The 19,853-nt window shown below is 41.8% G+C and overlaps 1 protein-coding gene across 28 annotated transcripts in view; it reads right to left on the bottom strand.

Moving 5' to 3' along the window:
• MAP2 (microtubule associated protein 2) overlaps positions 1-19,853 on the bottom strand; it is a 216,166-nt gene that overhangs the window by 18,843 nt on the left and 177,470 nt on the right. For 18 of the 28 annotated variants that reach the window (XM_058027808.1, XM_058027821.1, XM_058027830.1 and 15 more), the window contains 4 exons: positions 10,157-13,945; positions 9,702-9,908; positions 9,169-9,303; positions 4,964-5,025 (listed from right to left, as the gene is read on the bottom strand). In XM_058027808.1, the coding sequence (XP_057883791.1) occupies positions 4,964-5,025; positions 9,169-9,303; positions 9,702-9,908; positions 10,157-13,945 (4,193 nt within the window). The remainder of the gene's footprint in view (positions 1-4,963; positions 5,026-9,168; positions 9,304-9,701; positions 9,909-10,156; positions 13,946-19,853) is intronic. The other 10 variants (XM_058027827.1, XM_058027826.1, XM_058027823.1 and 7 more) reach the window with 6 other exon arrangements.

Below are 19,853 nucleotides of genomic sequence, written 5' to 3' on the forward strand. Positions count from 1 at the left end.
CTGTTTGCTTTTTTTTTCTTTTTTCCTGAATTTGGATTATAAATCCTGCTGTTTTAGTTCCTTCTATAATAAAATGCTTACTTTTTGAAATCAGTGCATACCTTCTCTTTACCAGAGTAAAGTAAACCTTTACCATTAGGGCAAGGGACATGTATGTTAGAATATTTTTGAGTTTATGGGATGTGCAGCCAAAGACAGACCAGCATAAGCAGACATTCTTCCTAAAGACAAATGATGATGATCCCAATCAGTAAAAGACACACCAAATATGACATTAAACAAAAAATGAAAGTCAATGGCAAAACCAATTTTTAAATGGGGATAGTTAAGTCACCATAATGTGCATGTGAAACACAAGTTAAATGTAAATATGGAGAAGCTGGAATGGACTGCCAATCATCTTTTTAAATTTATACTGCAACTTCTTCACAAAGTCCTATGCACGGATTAAATTTAGTCCTTGACATTTGGTTTCTGCCCTATTCTATCCCCTGCTGCTGGTAATTACAATTGTACCCTCTTATGCTGGAGGCTGAACTTGGTTTTGAAGAATATTAACAGGTCAAAAATTACAGTTTTTTAAACTTGGAGGGCAAATTGGTCCTGCTGCTCTTTACCACCTACTCACTTGCAAATGGCTGTAACTTCTTGGCAGTTAATGAAGTAGCATCCATATGATCAACAGAAAGAAGATGTGTCTTTCTAGTTATAAGTTCATTTACATTTCCTGTGGAGTATCTCCATTTTTATCCATCTTGTAGCCTGCTAATCGGTTTTCCTGCCACTGGAAGTAAGTACTCCGACAGGAGCTTCACAGAGAATTAATCAAATTCAGTGGGTAGATAATGTGTCTCATGGAGTTCACCTGTGCATCTCTGACTCTCTCCACCAACTCTGCTACCTTACCTTAGCATCTGATTTTGAGTCTCTTGGGCCTGCAGAGGAGGGCCGAACAAATAAACTGTCTGTATCCAGACATGTGGCCCTTTTAGTGGTTAATGAGCAAGCTGAGCTGGGTCTTGGAGGAAGCAATGACTTTGCTCTAGACTTTGAGGCAGGAATCTTTGACAAAGAGGCAGTCTAGTCATGAGAAAACAAACAAAACACAACATGAAGCTGGACAAAATGAAAACACATGCAACATGGACCAAAAAAAAACAAAACAAAACAAAAAAGCCAAGCTATGAATAATACTTTTCCTGTGTCTGGTAATGGTCTATGCAGATCTGACAATCATGGAAGTTTCAGTTTTGTGTTGTTTGACTGAAATCCTTAGTCTGGACAGAGTTACCAATTCTAGGAATCTGCCTTTTCCTGCAGATGCTGTTTGGATCTTGTGTTATCAGGAAAAAACCTGGTGCCAGGTGTGGCATTTAACTGATACAACTACTGCATTAGAAACAAGGGCAAAGCTACAGGAGCACCAAGGGATCCCAGCCCTTTAAAGTTGAAATACATTCCTCCAGGCTAAAATCAAGAATAAAACAGTGGGAATCTTAGAAGCAAAGTTACACCAGTATTCCCACAACAGCAGGAGGACAACAGTAATGCCCTTCTTTCGCCACTGTGTACAGACAAAATCTCTAACACACCCCAGATACTGCTCTGTGCATTTGGTGTCACTCCATAAAAATTCACAAATTTATATTTGTATGGAGTATTTTTGTTTTTGTATTGGAGTATTTTTATTTTTGTATGGAATAAATTTATATTTGTATACAGTCCTGGGATGAGGAAAGCACATATAGTTGAAAGGCTGACATGGTGTGTTATTGTGAGCAAATACTTGTTTGATACCAAATAATGACCACATCCCATTAAAGAACAATTAAACACCAACAGGACAGAAAATGTTTGTTAATACTTAGGAGCATCCTACTGCTTTACAAAAAGAATCTCCTTGAAACTGAATAGGCTTAAGAAGCACTGTTTTTTTTCTATAGGTGTAACTGATATTACAAAGAGCAGTTGCAAAGGTAGTCCTTATCCTCTCTGTAGTCATACTAGCATGAAATTACTTACAAATCCCAATGGGCCTAACCTCCTGGGATTTGCACTGAACTTGAGCACTAAACTTGGCATTTGATCTCAATCAACCCTCTAGACTTTCCCCATGTTCAGAAAAGGTACATGAGCTGCTTTTAAGTTGTCTTGTAAGAAAATAAGAATGGGCTGTCCAGATCTGACAGGCCTCTGGCTTAGGCTTTATGCTCAGCCTATGGAAAACTGAGACTGAATATCATCTGTGACATCCCTCATGTGAGTAAGAGCTACAGAACTGTGTATCAAGCAATTCCAGTCCCACAGTACAGCTGAGAGGAGTTCTATTGGATGTCCTCCTCCAGACCAAGCAGCAAGACAAGAAATTAGGATGGAAGTGCTTTACTAGCAAGAACATATTCCCATAATGAGTTCTGCAGCATATTTATGCCTCTTTCTTTTTTAATACTTATTTTACTGTGTGAGAACAAACAGAGGAAAACCAGTGAATAATTATTTTAAACAGAAACTACAGAATATGTGTTTCTGTCAAATCAAAGGCTTTTCCAGATTTTGACTGTTTTTCATAGTTTAGTTCATGGGTCTCATCCATTTGTGAAACTTTGGATCATGTTTAGAAATCCATGAAGGTATTTACTGATGCTGAAACTCTGTGGAATATTTATGTTGGGTGGCCCCAAGAAGCAGACATTGTGCAAGCACCTTTCACCTGGCTTTCTGAACTAGAGATAGAACTAAGCACACATTGCTTGAGGCCCAAATCTTCATTCTGTGGTTTTCACCATTTTCAACTTGCATGCAAGGAACTACCCTATAATGAGACTGAAAAACTCTTGTAGATTAAGGTTCTAGTCACAGTGCAAAGACTTTTCACTCATATGGCTCCGTGTCCTCTGCGAATACATGTATCTAATGTGGATACTAAAGATGGACAACACTGACATCTGTCAATGGAAAAGATGGGGAAAAGGCATGGCCTTGAGCTACTGCATAGCTCTGGTTATCACAGTTTGGAGTCCCTCCATGTTATTTAGGTATCAGGGCACTTTTAGCATCAGGACTAGCAGCAGAACCTGCCCAGAGCTGGTTGAGCAAGCAAAGAAACCGCGTCTCAATCCCTGCAGGAAAACTCAGTCTCTGGTAGCAATACTTCACCTCTGACCTCGGTTTTAATTTATGCTGCTGGAAGGGTCAGCTGCCCAGAGGACAAAGATCTGTGTGACTCAGGGATTGCTGAAGTGGGGATGCAGAACCCTCATTTTATTTCAAGGTGTTCCTAACACACGGCACTTGTTTTCATCACCTCACTGTGAACTGCAGGTACACAGCTGCTTCCAGCAGATGGAACTGTTTAGCTTTTCCTGAACTTGTCCTGTGTAAACTGCAGTCTCAACATGAATAACAAAACTGACCAGGCTGGATGATCTAACATTACCAGTGGAGAGGAAAAGACTGCAGCACTTGAGAGACATAAAAGCTGAAAATCACAACGAAACAAAACAACAAAAATGAGAGATCTTTAGAAAAGCAGAGACAAAGGCAAGGCACAGAAGAGAAAATATCCAAGAGGTGTGTGAGTGTGGCAACCAGAGAGACAAGGCAACAAAGAGAGAAAGTAAGCACGGGACAGCTTTCTGATGTGTGCTATAACATAAGGGGCAGGAATAGGAAAGGTATACAGAAAGATCATTTCACAGAATGATTTTGCAGTGCTTGTACTAGAGCACTCCATAAACACTGAAAATGGGCAAGTATTGGCTTCTCTTGTGCAAGTGTTGATGGTCTGTCAAGAAAAGACAGTAATAAAACATGCTCAGACTCAGCCCACAAACCTGCCCAGATCTTAGTCACTTGTAAAGAAGCTCTAATAGTTTCCCAGTTCTGAGCTGGAATGGGTCAGACCTGAAAAACCCTGGTTCCTCCAAAGCCTCCAAAAGTGCTCTCAGCACTACCAGTTTCTTGCAATTCATAAACAGTGTGTAGCACTTCATGTGACACAGCCCCAAAGAACTGACAGCCTGGTTTAACAAACGAAATAAATCACCCATGGAATATACAAAGAAATATATTAGGGAATTCAGAAAAAATTCTAAAGAAAATTGTAATTGTTATTTCTGGGGGATGGTCCTGCTCAGGGCCAGGAGTTGTACTTTATGATCCTGATGAGTCCCTTCCAGCTCAACATATTCTATGATTCTGTGATAACAATGATAAAGTGTTGTGCTGCAGCTGTGAATTAGCATGTGTCACAGTCAGGGCTAAAATAACTGCATAGGGGAGAGTGAATGGAGGTTGGTTTCCTGAGGATTTTGGAGGGTTGGGACAGAAACAGTGCAGGGTCAGCAAGGAGCAAGGGAGTCTTTGCTTAAGAGAGCCAGACACAGGAAGCAGAAAAGGCTGTACAGCAGCAGAAGGCAAGGCAAGGCAGGGCAGGGTTGTAATCTGACAGATTAAAGCACAGACAGTGGCCATACTGAAAGCAGTAAATGTAAATTCTGCTGGCCAGTAACTCCTACACAGGCACGGCTCCTGCAGAACACTGGGCTGTGGAATGGCACATTAGGAGATACCCAGCAGTCCTGGGGTGGGCTTCTGCATTCTGTGGTTTTACAACACCCAGCAGTCCAGCGAGGTGCCAATGCAAGCTGGGTGCTGCAGGAAAGGCCAGGACATGCAGCTTATCCCACAGAATGGCCTGGCTCAAAATGCTGCCCAGACTTCAAGTCCTGCAGTTTGGAGTCTGTGTGCCCCCTGTGGGTCTGCAAACTGTCACCATCTACCACTTGAGACTAGACTTCTAAGGTTACTCAGGAAAGGTGGTTTTAATTATCCTTTTAAATGAATAATGAAAATGGCGAACAAATTTTAAATGGAACACACAATTACTTACTGAATTAACACAAAAAGATGTGAAATAAGGGCAAAAGGAGATTATAAAGAACAATAAGATTATTTTACTCACTGAGAGTTTTTCCTTTGCTTGTTTAAATACAGCAGGAGCCTGGTTTGTTTCACCACCTGCTGCTGAGAAATCCAAAGAAAGACTTGATAGTTAAAGACAGTAATAATAAGCATTTCCATTCAGTACACTTGTTAGACCAATTAAATGCCTTGAAACTACTGTGCAAAGCAAGTACTTTGTGAAATACCCTGAACTTTATGCAGACATTTACTTGCCTTAAAATTTTTCTGCATTCATCTTACTTGAGGTAAAATAGTATTCTATGTGTTTTGAACAAAATTAAATTTTGTATTCATGTACCTATAAGTCTACAAACTAAAAGAAAATAATTCCAGAAATAGTTGACAAATATAAGTTTCTGTTCAATCCTCAGAAAACTTACAGCCTGGTTTTCAGGACTGTCCTCTAAAAATCAAGCTTCTTTAAATCATCCATAAATCAAAATTGTAAGAGAGGTCTCTATAGTCACCACTTTCAAAATATTAGCCAACATTCATAATGGATAGAGAGAGATTCACTGTTGAATTTTCATCCTAGTTGTGTCAATAAGGGCAGCGTGTCAAGGTCAACTAAGCTCTCAAGAATTTAGAAATTCAAGGTTTATCTGGGACATCAAGAATGCTAACTCAGTATTTCATTTATTTGATACAACATGGTAAGATGTTTCTCTTGGACCCGAAATCCATCCACACTGGTTTTTGAATGGGACAGCTTTTTGGAAAGCAGGTTATCAGCTTCACCCTAAGGCTGCTGCTTAGGAAGTGATGTGCCACTTAACAACTAACATGAAATCTTCTGGCACCTGTGCCAGGATGCCCTTGGTAAAAGAAGAAGTAGGACGACAATCACAAATGACAACCTTCTGCTATAAACCCAACTGTTTTCCAACTTTAAACCAACCCTAATTCCTCATACAGGACAGGTCAGGTTAATTTTTCCCATTTCTTATGCAGCTCCAGGCATGGTGAGGTTATCCCTGGTTTTCTGTCACACTACCCACTCTAGTCCAAGGTGTAGGAGAGAGAACTTGTGAGGAGGAAAAGAATATATAACTGCCTACTTCAGTTCTTCTGAATTTTTAAGAGCCGAGTACAGCAGAGCCTTCCCATGTCAGATTTACCGTAGCTGTTACTGTTTGGGTCTGGTTTCCATCTCTTCTAGATAACCACAAACAGCTTCTTTCCTCCTTCCCTCAGCATTCATCCCTAACCAGTCACACTGGGAGCTGGAAGAAAAGCTGTGTCACTTGTGCCAATGGGCCTGGTAACAACCACAACTCCTCTGAACACAAGATTTCTACAGGCCCTACAAACCTGTTTCAGCTCAGGGGGTGACCCCAGAAAACAAGAAACAGAAGCATATCATGGCCAGGTCATTGTCCTGGCCTTGCCTCCAAAAACACTCCTCTGATAACACACCTGCAGTAGCATCTCACAGCCACCAACAAAACCCAGCCCAGGCTGGGGGTTTCACTCATGGAGCTACACCAGCCAAGGCAAAGACTTCCCAGCTGTCTCATCAGGGTTGGCCTTACAATTTCTTTTTCAAATGGCAAGGACAAGTCTCTCAAAAACCAGTCCCTGCCTCGTGGATATGGTTCTGTAAGTTACTGGTACCTCCCAGTGCTTCCCAGTGATGTGGGAAATTTTTTTTCAGGTATTGAGGGGCATTAAGGGGAAAATGTACTTTTCCCAGGCCATTGTGCAAAACATAAAAGCAGACATTAACTTCCTTTGGTAGATATCTGTATCTTATGACTGGACATGTTTCATTTTGAAGTCATGGTAAATGCTGTGTGGAGATTTTAACTGACTGCAACACACTCAAAGCTCTGTGGACTACACTGCCAAGAACTTTTGTGGGCTTCATTATCCAGGCATCACTAAAACTAACAAGACCACTCCAAACAGGATGCACTGACAGTCAAAACTGGCTTCAAGAAATGATGCTGTATTTCAGTTAAAAAGAAAATGGGAGAGAGACAATGTCCCTCTAGATTCCAGATCCTGGAGAGACCTGCATGACACAATCAAGCTCAGGGATTTGTAAGATAACATATGACCACCTGCACTCTTAGAATATCCCACACCATTGCAGCCTTTCTCATGGTCTTCTCTCAAGTCCCATAAGGAAGTATAAATAGGGGAGGTAGAAGAAAATAAGGCATACTGTAATTTCTCCAGCACCAGTGAGTGTGCTGAAACATTCTAAGAAATATTTTTGGTCACTCTTTGGCATGGTTTCCACTCCTCTGCTTTAGAGCTCAAAGTTCAAGCCACATTTCTGAAAGTTTTATGATCAGTTTGGGCCCATCATTTTGGTTGCTTTCTACCTCAGGACTTAAATAGGGGAGGACTTAAGTAAGGGAGGTAGTTTTGGTGTTATGTTTCTCACTTTGACTAAGACATCTGGTTCCCTGTGCATTGCAGTTAGAGAGAAAAACCTCTGAGGTTTGCCAAGGCAGCACAAGTTTCAGGCACAGGGCAGATTTTATCCAAGTCCATTGGTACGACTCAGTTCTTTTTGTGCTCCTAAGGGTCAGAACAGTTCAGAGGAGGCTGTGGTAGAGTGAGTAGCCTGTGGTCAGAGCTGTCATGCCCTGGTAGCTGAGGGCATGACAGCTCTGACCACACAGCTGTACAAGTGTAGATGAAGTTGAGAACACTACAAAGCCAGTGCCTTTCCCCCACCCATGTCCACAGCTTAGTGAATTCCCCTGGGGCTTTTGAAAGAACATGAGAATTATGGGTTGTAACTTCTGAGCTATCAAGCTGCGCTTCAGCAAGCAGCAAGAGGTAGCAAGGAAAAATGTTTTAACTCCGTTTTAAAATTCCTTCCTTTTGGGTAGTTCTGGTTCAGAGTGCAAGTTAGGACAGCCCAGAGACTGCAAACTGAGGAGGAGACATCAGTGCAACACAGAGGGGACTGAAGCAGCCTTTCCTTTCCTTTTATTTCTCCTGAGAGGGGGAAGTAAAAGGGTGAGATTCTGTCACAGGAGCAAAGGGGATGGCATCGTTCTGGTGTCCCAGTGGAACACAGCCAGGATACAATCCACACTTCATACAGCAGAGGCATGAGACCAAACCTGCTCCAAACCATTCTCTTACTGCATTTTCACTGCTCACACCTCCCTGCTGGGGCTGGTCTGCATTCCCAACAAGAGGGACTGGTGCAAAACTGCAGGGGAATCACTGCCTGGAGACACTTTTGGTATTGCTCTGCTTAACAACATGATGGGTAATGAATGTTCCTGTTAATTTCTAAACTGTGAGAAGATGCTTGTGCACTTCTGCATTGCTGTGCCTGGTTTTTCTCTTCTTATCCCAAGTTCCAAACAACCACACTACAGCAGTGGCCATGTTACACGACAGAAAACCTGGCCTCTTTTAGCAGTTTGAAGATCACAATCAAAGTCAAGATGTTCGTCCTTCCACCTGGAACCCACAGAAACCATGAATAATATGTGAAAATGCTGGAAGAGTTATTTTGGTCCTCTAAATAATGATACACCTATGAAGTCGTAACAGGAATCATTTCTTTCTTCCTTTTATCTTCCTCTACCAAATATTAAGATTTTTTTGCTTGGAATGCATTTCGCAGTGTGAGCCCAGATTTCTTCTCTCTCAGCTCCATGCTGCATGTGGCTGGATTCTCCCTGTGGATTTTGACTGCACAGCATAAACATCAGTGACAGATTGGGAATTATCAATGCAGGTAACATCAATAAACAAAATAGAAGTCTGAAACACTTCTTATTATGCATGAGAGTAAAAAAGCAGAAGAATGGAAATGCATACCATGGTTTAAGTTGCCAACATTTTCCCACCAGAAAAAAAAAATAAAGCATAATTTAAAAAAAAATTAAAAAATAAAGAAAAAAATCATCCACAAATTAAAAGATGATAGAGATTCCTAGAACACCACACTCTAAGCACGATGCCAAGTTACAATCACAGCACTTGGAGGCCCAAGCAATGACAAGCATACATGATCATGGCCTCCATCAAACAAACAAACAAATACCAGGAAAGAAAGAAAGAATAAAAGAAAAATGGTACAAAACACTAAAAAAGCAATTCTATTTGTGAAGATTGACACTCTTGGAAGAAAAAAAAAAATAGAGAAGCTGCTAGAGCTATGAGATTTACAAAAGAAAATGTCTATGTTTGCCAGCCACATTGCATAACTGAACAGAACGCAGTCACCTGTCTGCTTCCGTTTAACACAGGAGAGATGAGTTGGTCTAGTATATTTGATAGCAGGTTTTAAAATTATTTTCCTGGAGGGAGAGTGGCCCTGAACTTCAGTTTTTTTAGCAAGTTCAGCTTTCTTATACACTGCTATGGACAAAAAGAACACAAGAAACACAGAATCAGAAAAAAACCCAGCAAACCATTTCACATGATCAATAAGTCAAGCGTCAGGCCCACTGCCCCACAACTCCAACCCAACGCGTTGCTTCTTCTGAGGGGAACAAATCCTATGCTGCAAGAGGGGGAGCACTGGTGCATTGGCTCAGAAACATTACCCAGTAATCAACAGGGATGTCTACAATGAAATAGGGCCAGTGGAGCAATGAGCCTTGGACATGGCTTGTCACATAGTTGTACAACATCTCATTATAAAACACTACCGTTAATAATGCCATGGTGCACATAATCTACAGCAGAGTAACCAGATTACTGTAAAACAGTAAGAAAATAAAAAAAAAAAATTGTAATAGGAGTGTGAAATGAACCTTTTTTCCTTCTCACTTCATCTCTGGAGAGTGTGCTAGGTTCCTTTTTAGCTATTTTCCTTTCAGGAGTAGAAATCCTGCCTCTCCCAGTTTTAAAAGGTTTCTCTTTTTTATGCTTATCAAGAGATGATCTTCGCAATTCTCTCTCTGCTTTCTCCTCTTTAGGAACAGTCTCTAACTGTTCAGTCATGATGCTCCTATCATCATCTGTAGGATCAGAGCAAATTACAACAACAAACAAAAGATTAGTAACAAATGTTAACAATACTTCAGAGGAGCAGGGAAAAAATAGTTGAAGGCAGAGCAGATGATTAATTTTAAAAAAGCAAACTATTTTTACCATTTCTCTGAAACATGCTGAGATTACTATTACAACTGTAATAATTTTGCTTTTCAATCATTATGATTTGGAAGCAAAAATATTCAACAGACAAAACAGAAAGGATAATGCACACCTTGAGTGTCTGCCCAGAGACTGTCTGTGTCCATGATGGAGTCATCAATTGTTGTTTCATCTTTGTAATCATCACACGTCTCTGTTTTGTAGTTAGTGAGCAGGATTTCTTCTCTCTGGGGTGAAGCAGGAGCCTCTTGGGAGCCTTCCTTGGGCTCAATCTCCACTTCTTCAACATCCAGCTCCTCCTCAGCCTGGGAGTCTCCTGTTTCAATGTCTTCCTGCTGAGTGGCGGCGAAGCGCACGCTGTGAGAAGCAGATTCACCCTCATCAACTGTTGTCTGCACCACTGTGATGAAGTCATCCTCCACTGTCACCACTGATTCAATAATGCCTTTCAGCTCAGGCAGGGCTTCTGGGCTACCCTTGGCTCCCATTTCCTCTGCAGCAGGCTCACCAAACTCTGGGGGCATTTCTGATACAAGATGCTGTTTATCCTCTTCTTTTGCTTCTTGCCCTGCTTCCACCTCCTCTTCCTCATATTCTTCCTCTTTTGGGGCTCCAGCTGCCAGTTCACATGGCAGCAGCTTTTGGGTTTCTGTAGGTTTCACAGCTCTATCAAGAGTCTCTTCAGCTCCTTCTACGAGTTGTGGTATGCTCTCCATCTGAATCTCAGCAGGCTCCTCCCGGAGAGGCTCAGCTTTTGGAAAGAGGGGCTCCACAGAAGCCCCCTTAGCTGGTAACTGTGTAGGTGTCTCTTCCCCAGACACGGGAGGTTTTGGTTGTTCTGCTTTGATATCCTCTGGTTTCACAGATTCTCCATTCAAACTTTCTTGGGTTTGATCATGCTCTCCACTAGATTCATAAGATTCCTCCTTATCAACTGCCTCTTGATGTACCAGATCTGGCTTAGTTACTTTTTCTTTAATTTCTATTTCTGACAGTTTGGTGCTGTCCTTTGCATAACTAGGCTCAGTCTTGGAAAGCACATCTGCATCCTTTGCTTCTCTGGAGAAGATGGTCTCTTCTTTCTGCTGAGTGTCTTTGGGTTCAGGCTCTGCTTTTTTAAGAGAGGTTTTGTCCTTCCCTGATGGAAGAGAAACAACCTCACTGATCTTAGTGTCTAACTTACTCTGATATTCTTGGTCAGCTCTCCTTGCAGCTACCTCCATATCATGCTTAATAGCATTGTAATCTGGTTTAATTGGAGCTTCTATATCAGCTATCTCAGCTAGTTCATGAACAACACTAAGAGTCTTCTCCTTCTCAAACAACAAACACATAGAATCCTTTTCTATTGCTATCTCTGAAGAAGAAATTCTGTCATATATTGTGTCAGCAGGTAAATGAACTTTACTAGCCACACTTTCTTCTTTCCTTTCTAACACTGCCTCAACTCTTGTCTTCTCTGGTTCTGCTCCTTTAATGGGATAGACCTCTTTAGAGTCACCTTGATCTTCACTTTTTTCTAGCACAGTATCCAGTTTCTCTTTTTTCTCCTCTTCAAAGCCCCTCACCAGAGTGGACTCACCATGCTGACCTAAATCTCTTTCACTGAGGAAGTCTTCTTTTGATTTTTCAGCAGCTGCCAGCTTCACTTCTATTAAAGACAAGTCAGGAGCAAGGCCACGTCTCAGTTTCTCGTCTGTGCCTTCGTAGAAGGGACAGGTTTCACTTGTTAAATTCTCACTGTCCTGAACTGGGGAGGGGAGTGGTACTGTGTATTTATTGAAAACACAGTAGCCCAAGTCTTCCAGCTGGCTTTCAGCTTTCAGAATTACGTGGTTTTCATTTGTCACAGGTGGCAGGGCTGTGCTGCTGTCTTCCACAACAGTGTCAGAAGGAACTGGCTTCTTCTGTGCCACCTCAGCATCTGCACTCACAGAGGCTAATCTTGATCTTGTCCCTGCCAAGTCTAACATTTCAGGCAGGTCAGGAGCCAGGACAGCCCCATTTTTGTAGTAATCTTTGGCCTGGAAAGATGGTTCAGCCAAGGTCTCAGGCTGGACTTTTTCTTCTACCGTCACTTTTTCTTCTTCTGTGTGCTCATCTTCCTCTCTACTTTCAATGGGGAAGCAGGGGGCCTTCTCCACTGCTGGTGTGGTCGCTGGCAAGTAGTCATCACCTTCATCCATACTTCCACTAGTGTTAGTTAGAATATCTGAAGCGAGGGGAGAAAGATCGTGTGCACGACCAAAACTAAATCCTAGGGCTATTGAATCCAGACAGGACATGGGCAAGTTAATAGACATACTTCTCTGTTCAATTGCAGACCTCCCCCCAAGTCCCAAGCTCCTGCTCAGAGTTAGGTCATCTTTATTTTTACTGTGAAGTTCTCTCTTATCCCCATAGACTTTGGGGTCAATAGTGAACATTCTTTCTGTTGGAGAACTGGGTTCTTCAGATGTGTCTGGTGTATAGCTCTGAGCCAGGGTACTGTACCCCATTTCACGAGCATGCACATTCTGCGGCTGATTTAATTCTTCATCTTCCTCCTCCTCTTCATCTTCAGGTATTAGAGGACCTCTCTGATAAGGCTCATATTTACTCTCTTTAGTGTCACTTAGCTCATAGTAATCACTGCTTTGTTTCAGACCATCTGCTTTGAAGGCTTCCTCTTTCAGAGCAGAGGTTTCAAAATACTTTGACATTCCTGACTGATCCTCCTCTTCCTTCATTTGATGAGGAGCTGCAAGACTTGTCTTATCCTCCTCAGTATCTTTTTTAACATCTTTCTCTTGAGAAGCTTCTAGAGTAGGAGTCTTCTCAGTGGTTAAACCTGGTGCCTCAGGGGCTTTCTCTGTTACTCTGGATAACTGAGCGGTCTCAGGGTGCTCTGCTGTTTTCTCATGACTCAGTTCATGGCTTAACTTTGCTGGGGGTACCTGTGTGCTTTGCTGCACCTCCTTTTTCACATCTGCTGCTGAGAGCCCACTTTGGTCCGTTTCTTTTTCTGCTTTGAGAGCATCAGGTGACTTTTTAGCTTCACTGTCCTTTTGAAAGTCTGTTTTGTCTGGGGAAGGTGTCTTAACTTCTGATTTTGTGGTCATTTTACCCTCATCTAATATTTGAGCCTCCCCTTTATCAAAGAAGTCGTACCTTTCTTCCTCATCACTCTCATCCTTAGTCATGTCCTTTTCCTCTCCCCATGGAGGGATTTTTGGAGTGCTTGGAGTTTTCAATCCATCTACAGTTACTGCTGAGACTTCTTGGAGAGATAATGTCCTGTCTCTGTGGATCTGTTCATCTTTACTGAGATCTTTGGCAAACAGTTGGTCAGTAGGTTCCTGATGTGTTTTGAAACTGTCTTTGAGTGAAAGCTCCTGTGGGAGAGCAGGAGATGGGCCTGAAGGAAGTTCACTTTTGGCTGCTTCTGCCTTGGGTTCTGGTAGCAATAGAGAACTTTCCCCATAGCTGATGGCACCACCCTGGATATCTTTGAGGTTGTCTTGAAATGTGATACCCATAACTTGGTTGGTTGATGAGGGCACACCTGCAGTCCTTTCTTCTCCCCTGCTCACTTCAGGCAGCTGAGATGACAAGTGCTCTTGTTCTTGAGGAGCAGGAGGCTTAGCAGCAGGTTCTGCAAAACTGGCTTCCCCTTTCATCTGTGAATCAGTTTTCAACATCCATTCTGATGGAGGTGAAAGCACTTTGTCTTTGCTCTCTGAATCCTTTTTATCTGTAGCCTCTGTTTTTGCTGACTGTGGAACTAAGGCATCATATTTAGGTTGCTCAACAGTCTTACTGTCCTTCCCAGATTCACGCTGCTTTGTGTCTAATGGTTCTGCTGCAAAAGGGCATGTGCCCTCCTGGACACGGAATTCCATCTTCGTGGCTGCAAGTAAATCTGAAGTAATTTGTTTGGGTTTTATAGCAAAATTATTTCAAGCACTTACAGGCAGGCAGTCACGTGGCCTACGACATTTTAATATGAATGATGGAATGGAAAGGGAGAAAGATGTGAGCATGCAGCAAGGCATCCACCTAGAAATCTGCTTTAAAGTGTTAAATACTAGTTTCCTTTCAATATATAAGGTTTTCTAAGAAAAATGTGAGTTGTACATGTATAAATGTGAGCACTGAAATGAGATGATTTCATGTAAATTCTTTGTCTTCATGATTTGTATACAACAGCAAAATCACAAATAACCTCACTTCATTAGAAGCTGTGCTGAACTCTGTAGCTTATGTTACTTTTGTGTTAGTGAAGTCTGCAACTTCAAAGGAATCAGTGGTACCTTTGTGTGTTGCTGATATTTAAAACATTCATAGTTATACATTTCTATGTATTTTTATACATTTTTCTTCCACATGCAGCCTAAACTAGAGGTAATGCCTCTAGTTTCAGAAGAGGCTGTTTTTTTAACTGTACCAGCTTATAACACTTGCTCTTTGTCAAATTACCAGAATCTCACTGCTGTCACCAAACCAGCATGTGGAAATCAGCAACAGACCTACTAATACTCCCAGATCTTGAAGGTCTGGTCTTCAAAATGGCCAGTCACCTACAAAGATGTAGGTGAAGTAGCTGAAGTCAAATAATATTTGGCATGTTTCTGTGACTCTGGATCAGGCACTAATTAAGTTAATTTGAAACTAAAAAGGCTACTCTTATACTCTGTCACTTTATTTTCAGAGGCTAATACCTAGTTAAGTTTTTTAAAAACCCACTCTCTTATACATTAATAGCTCGATCTTTTTTTAATGTCCTATCTCATTTAAATCTTCCTGTAATGGAAAATATTAAGAGAAAGACTGCAGAATGGGGCATATCTTTCTTCACTAATCTGTAAAACAGTTTTATTAAATTTTTTTTCTGAGTTTTTTCTAAAGCTTGTTACAACTAGCATTGGGCCAACTCTGAATTTCTTCAGATCTGAAGTCCATGGAGGCATCATTTTGCTTTGATGAATCTGACTGTTTTTAGAACAATTAGTATAAAAGTATTGCTCATTATTTAAATATTTACATATGCTAATAATGAGTCAAAAAAGCAACTGCCATTCTAACAGGTAACTCAACATCGACAGGTAACTAAACTAGAAATCTACACCTACAGTAATTTTGCTCTTTTATGATTTTACATGTGATGACTGACTTGCAATCCCCATGAAGTACAAAGCATGGCCACTGGGCTGACGTCATGCTCATTTCACAGAAATTAAATAGCTAGATACTGCTTTTCTCTATGTATCCTCCTGTCTCTCTTCCTGTAGTGCAAGCAAACAATGGCAATACCAATGGCATCCAAGCATATTCTGACTGCCAAAGGAATTCGGTGCTCTTCAGCTGAGCCATTGGGAACACAAGCCTCAGGGAGTGGGTACATCACTACTCCACACAAGGTGCCTTTGCACCTTGTTCCACTGGCTGAACAGAAATATAATTAAAACAAAAATACTGAAGCCTAGCTCTTATGTACTGAAAGATGACTGAGTAAACATTTTGTTCAGGAACTATGTCTAAACTTCACCCAGTCCTAACCTTCACTTTGCAGGCAAATGTCCCAGTGGAAGTGATGGAGTTTTTGCCTAAGAAGGGCACTCCAGCAGGGCTAAACATTTGTAATAAAGTGGCACACGCAAAAAATAAGAGTTCTGGCAATGACTGAGGAGAGGAGGGGTGGATTGCAATGGATGACAAGGGTATGATATAAGAAGCAATAGCTTTAAGGAAGCTAAACCAGAATGCACTGAAGCACACACAAAAAAACCAAACCAACCAAACAAAAATCCTGCACACTGCAAATGAAAACATTTCTACAGTTTAAGCATCTTTATGTCATAGTCAAAGGCGGCAAATCTGCTGTTTGAAAGAAATGCAGATGAACCTCTGCACCAAAAAGAAAAAAAAATACATAGATTAGCAATGTGACTGGCAAACACATCTGAGATGGGGGAAAAAGGCTTACACAGAGGAATAAGCTTAGCTGCAAAGCAACATTTTACCATGGCAAAGTAAAAAACTCAGGAATCAGCCGCAGCGGTGGGAAACCATGTTGTCATACAGCACCTACACAACCAAATTATCTACTACACACTCTTCAAGCATAATAACAAGAGCAGTCATACTAATAAATGGGCAAAACAGAAAATGAAGCAGGCTTGGAAAGCACTGGAGAAAGCTGGAGAAGGATTTGCTGGCAGCAAACACATGCAAACTTGAGGACACACCTTCCTCAGCCAAGGAAGAGGGTGTGTCTTTCAGGAGTGCTCCCACCACAGAGGTCACACTCTCCCTGCTGGATGCCACATTTGGCACTTTTTCTTCATGACACACTGAACCAGAATCCAACTGACCCTCACAGAGGGCCTTTGCCTGGCCCAAAGGCTTAAGGGGCCTGTGCTCTGTCCCCATTTGCTTCCCAGGAAGAGCAGCAGGTTTCACTTCCACAGCCATCAGACTCTTTACTGGTTCTTCTTGGAGATGGAAAGAACAGGGGACATCCCCACCAACAGTAAACACCAAGCACACAGCTGAACAGGATTGCTTTACATAACCCTTTCAGCTCAATATTTTCTATTTAAGTCTGTAAAGGACTACCAGTACCCAGTGCATTTTAGCCACCATGGAACTGAATTTTCCTTAGGGAAAAAACCAAACCAAAAGCCTGCCTGCCCCCAGACAAGCATGTTTATGCCACAAGATGAAAGCTGAAAGTGTTTTACAGGCATACCTCTCCCAAGGATGGCAGTGGGTCAAAGAGTCATTGGAAATGGAGATGGAATGGAATGATGGATGGCTCTGACAACACTAATGCATCAATGAGCTCAAAGTACACTGATATTTTTCTAATAAATGTGCTGTTTAGTCCAGTAAATGACATTCAGCTGAGGTGGAGGAAGGTATGAGGCATTGATTTCTTTCTGCTGACCTTGGTAATACAGACTGCTGAATGCCAGCAAGTCAATCTACTGTATGAATCCTGGATTTGGCAAAATACTGACAACTTTCATAGTCATAACTGGCCTTATGCATGGCTAATGATTAATGGTTTTTGAAAGATCGCTGCCAAGTTTCCTACACTGAATGGGTTTATAAACAATTCTCCCTTATGCTGTCTGACATCTGAAATCTTTATGTGAAAGTCACTATTTTAAGTTAAGGACTCTTCATTTTCTTTGCTGCTTTCCCACTTATCCCCAGGCTCCTCACCATCAATTAAGTCAAACAAACCAATGAATGCAATACAACTATTTGTTCATCCAAATTTCTAAAACATACCACTCATGCTTGTGCCATGGAAGAATTATTAGAAAAATCTCCATTCCAGGTTTGTACTCCTGCCACTGTGACTCAGACAAAAATTACTGTGCACTATTAGTATTCCCTCTGATAATAAGTAAGGATTTAGTGTGAATCCTGTGATTCAGCAATGTACTCAAGGAGCTGACCAGCAGCCATGCTGCAGGCAACCTGATGACATCCCTGAGTTTAAAATGTGTCTCACAATGAAGTATTTTGCTGAATCAGACCTAGAACAAAGCATTTTCAAATCTGGAAGTGGCTGTATCCATTCTCTTGGAATTACAAGAGCTTTATTTTTCTCCTGAGACTGTCCCAGTGAAAACCAGATAATCAATCATCCCTTTCAGCTACGGCATTAAAAGAATTACTTAAGGAACATAAACACTAGTTGAGGCTGAGAAAATATCACTATGTAAAGAACAACATATTATTAATAACATAAAATAATTAAGGTTAAATACTGTATCTTAAATGAACAGAAGCCAGGAGATTATCAGACCCTGACCAATGCCTGAGCATTGCAGAAATATTTGCACATGGGTAGATTGTAAGAGCAGCCTTGCAGGACAACAGGTCTCCAGCTACAAGAGACCCTGACTTGAATAACTTGCTTTACTTTTCTTTTTCTAATTTTATGTACTTCCCTCTTAATTAAAAAATGCTAAGGACAGCCTTTTACTTTACTCTGAGCAAACCTCCTTCATTTCCTGGAACACTTTTCACATAGCCACATGAATAAAAATAATTACTCAAACTAGGAAGTTTTCCTTGAATTAACAAAAGAATCCTATATCCTCCCCTTGTGGAGCAGACTTATGCCAAACAGACTGCTGCCAGCAAGGACAGCTGTCTCACACAACAGTCTCAGCTGGAAGGGCAGGAAGCTTCCTTCACACACAGAAGGATCATCAAGTCCAACTCTCAAGCGACCAACCCATACAGGGATTGAATCTTGGCATTTTAGCACTGTGCTCTCACCAGCTGAGAGGACCCCAGGGTCTCAAAATGCCTATCTTTGCACTCATGATCCAGCTTATCTGCCTTTTTTCTCCTCCATATAGATGTTCTGAGATCTTGCACTCTCACCAGAGGCAGATGATATCATGGAAAGGAAGCTGCCCATGAGCTAATCAGGCTGTTATGTACACCTCTAGGCACACAGCTAAAGTAAGGCTACCCCTGTGATTTTTCTATCTCCCTACCCTTGGTTAGATATGCTGACATGAACAATCTTCAATTATTAGTGCTGATCTCTTACTGATGCTGTTACAGTATTAGGCTCTTAATTCTGTAATTATCCTGTTAATTTTGAACAACTCTGCTTTTCTTAAAATGAGCCAGAGTCTGATTTCAGGGAGACAGCTCCATCCTCTTCAGACACAAACCTTTAGAGGATCTAGTACTATTTTTGACTTCAGCTGCCAAGACTGAGTGCTGTGAAATGAAACAACCAACTATTTCACCTTTGAGAAGTCGGCTGTTCTGTTAGTCAGTGAAGAAGACTCTCCCTTGATTTTACTTTTACAGAACCCCTACTGATGAAATGCTACTTACTGATGTGCTCAGGTCATAGAAACAGGAGGTACAGAGAGGCTTTTTTCCTCTCCATGTTTGCAGTCACCTGGCACAATGCAAATGGAGCATGTCCACAAAACAACTGGAAATCAAACATGACCCAATATGGCCTGAAATTACCTGTGTACTCTGGGGCAAAACTTACTTCACCTGCTGGGGAATTAAAATCCTTCCAGGGCTATCTTTGGTATAGACATATTTTTTCCCCATTGTGTAAACAATTGACTTATTTTCAGTAACAATATTATGGCCTACTGTGCTTACTGTTCTTGGCAGTACTTCTCTAGCACAAAGAACATATTATCTTCCAGTTCTTTTAGCTAGCTGCTCCTTTTGCTTCTGCTCTAAGCCAGGCCTGAAGAACAAGATCCCTGATATAAGTGGGAACCAACTGACCCCAAAGCTGCTCATGCTGCAGAGACATGGAGAGACTCTTGGAGGGGCATCACTTCCATCTGGGGGAAAAACACAACCAGGTTTCTCTCCCCAGAAAGCAGCAATGCCAGACACACAAGGAATGGAATGGATGGCAGGTGAGTAGAGGGGAAGAGGAACCAAATGGGACCATGCTCAGTTCACCTTCATCATGGCCCAACAAGACCTCTGTGCTCTTCACTGTGGCACTGGGGTGAGTACTAGAGCCAGCCCACTCTGAGCTGAACAAAGGGTGTTCATAGTACTCCTCATCTGAGCTGCAGGGCTCCTCCTGGGGCACAGACACTGAAATGGAGGGGGCCAGGTGCCACTCCCTGCTGGCTCCTGCAGTGACTCCCCCACAGCCAGGGCCCTGCTGGAGCAGCCCCACCTTATCCTCCGCCCCTGCATTTACAAACACACACAGACAGACAAAGGCTGCAGGACAGACACACACACACAGGAAAAACAAAACAGGATGGACACATGCTCTAGCAGCACCAGCCACTGCCATGCTG

The sequence above is a fragment of the Melospiza georgiana genome, chromosome 7, assembly GCF_028018845.1.
Source record: "Melospiza georgiana isolate bMelGeo1 chromosome 7, bMelGeo1.pri, whole genome shotgun sequence".
Taxonomy (NCBI): Eukaryota; Metazoa; Chordata; class Aves; order Passeriformes; family Passerellidae; genus Melospiza; species Melospiza georgiana.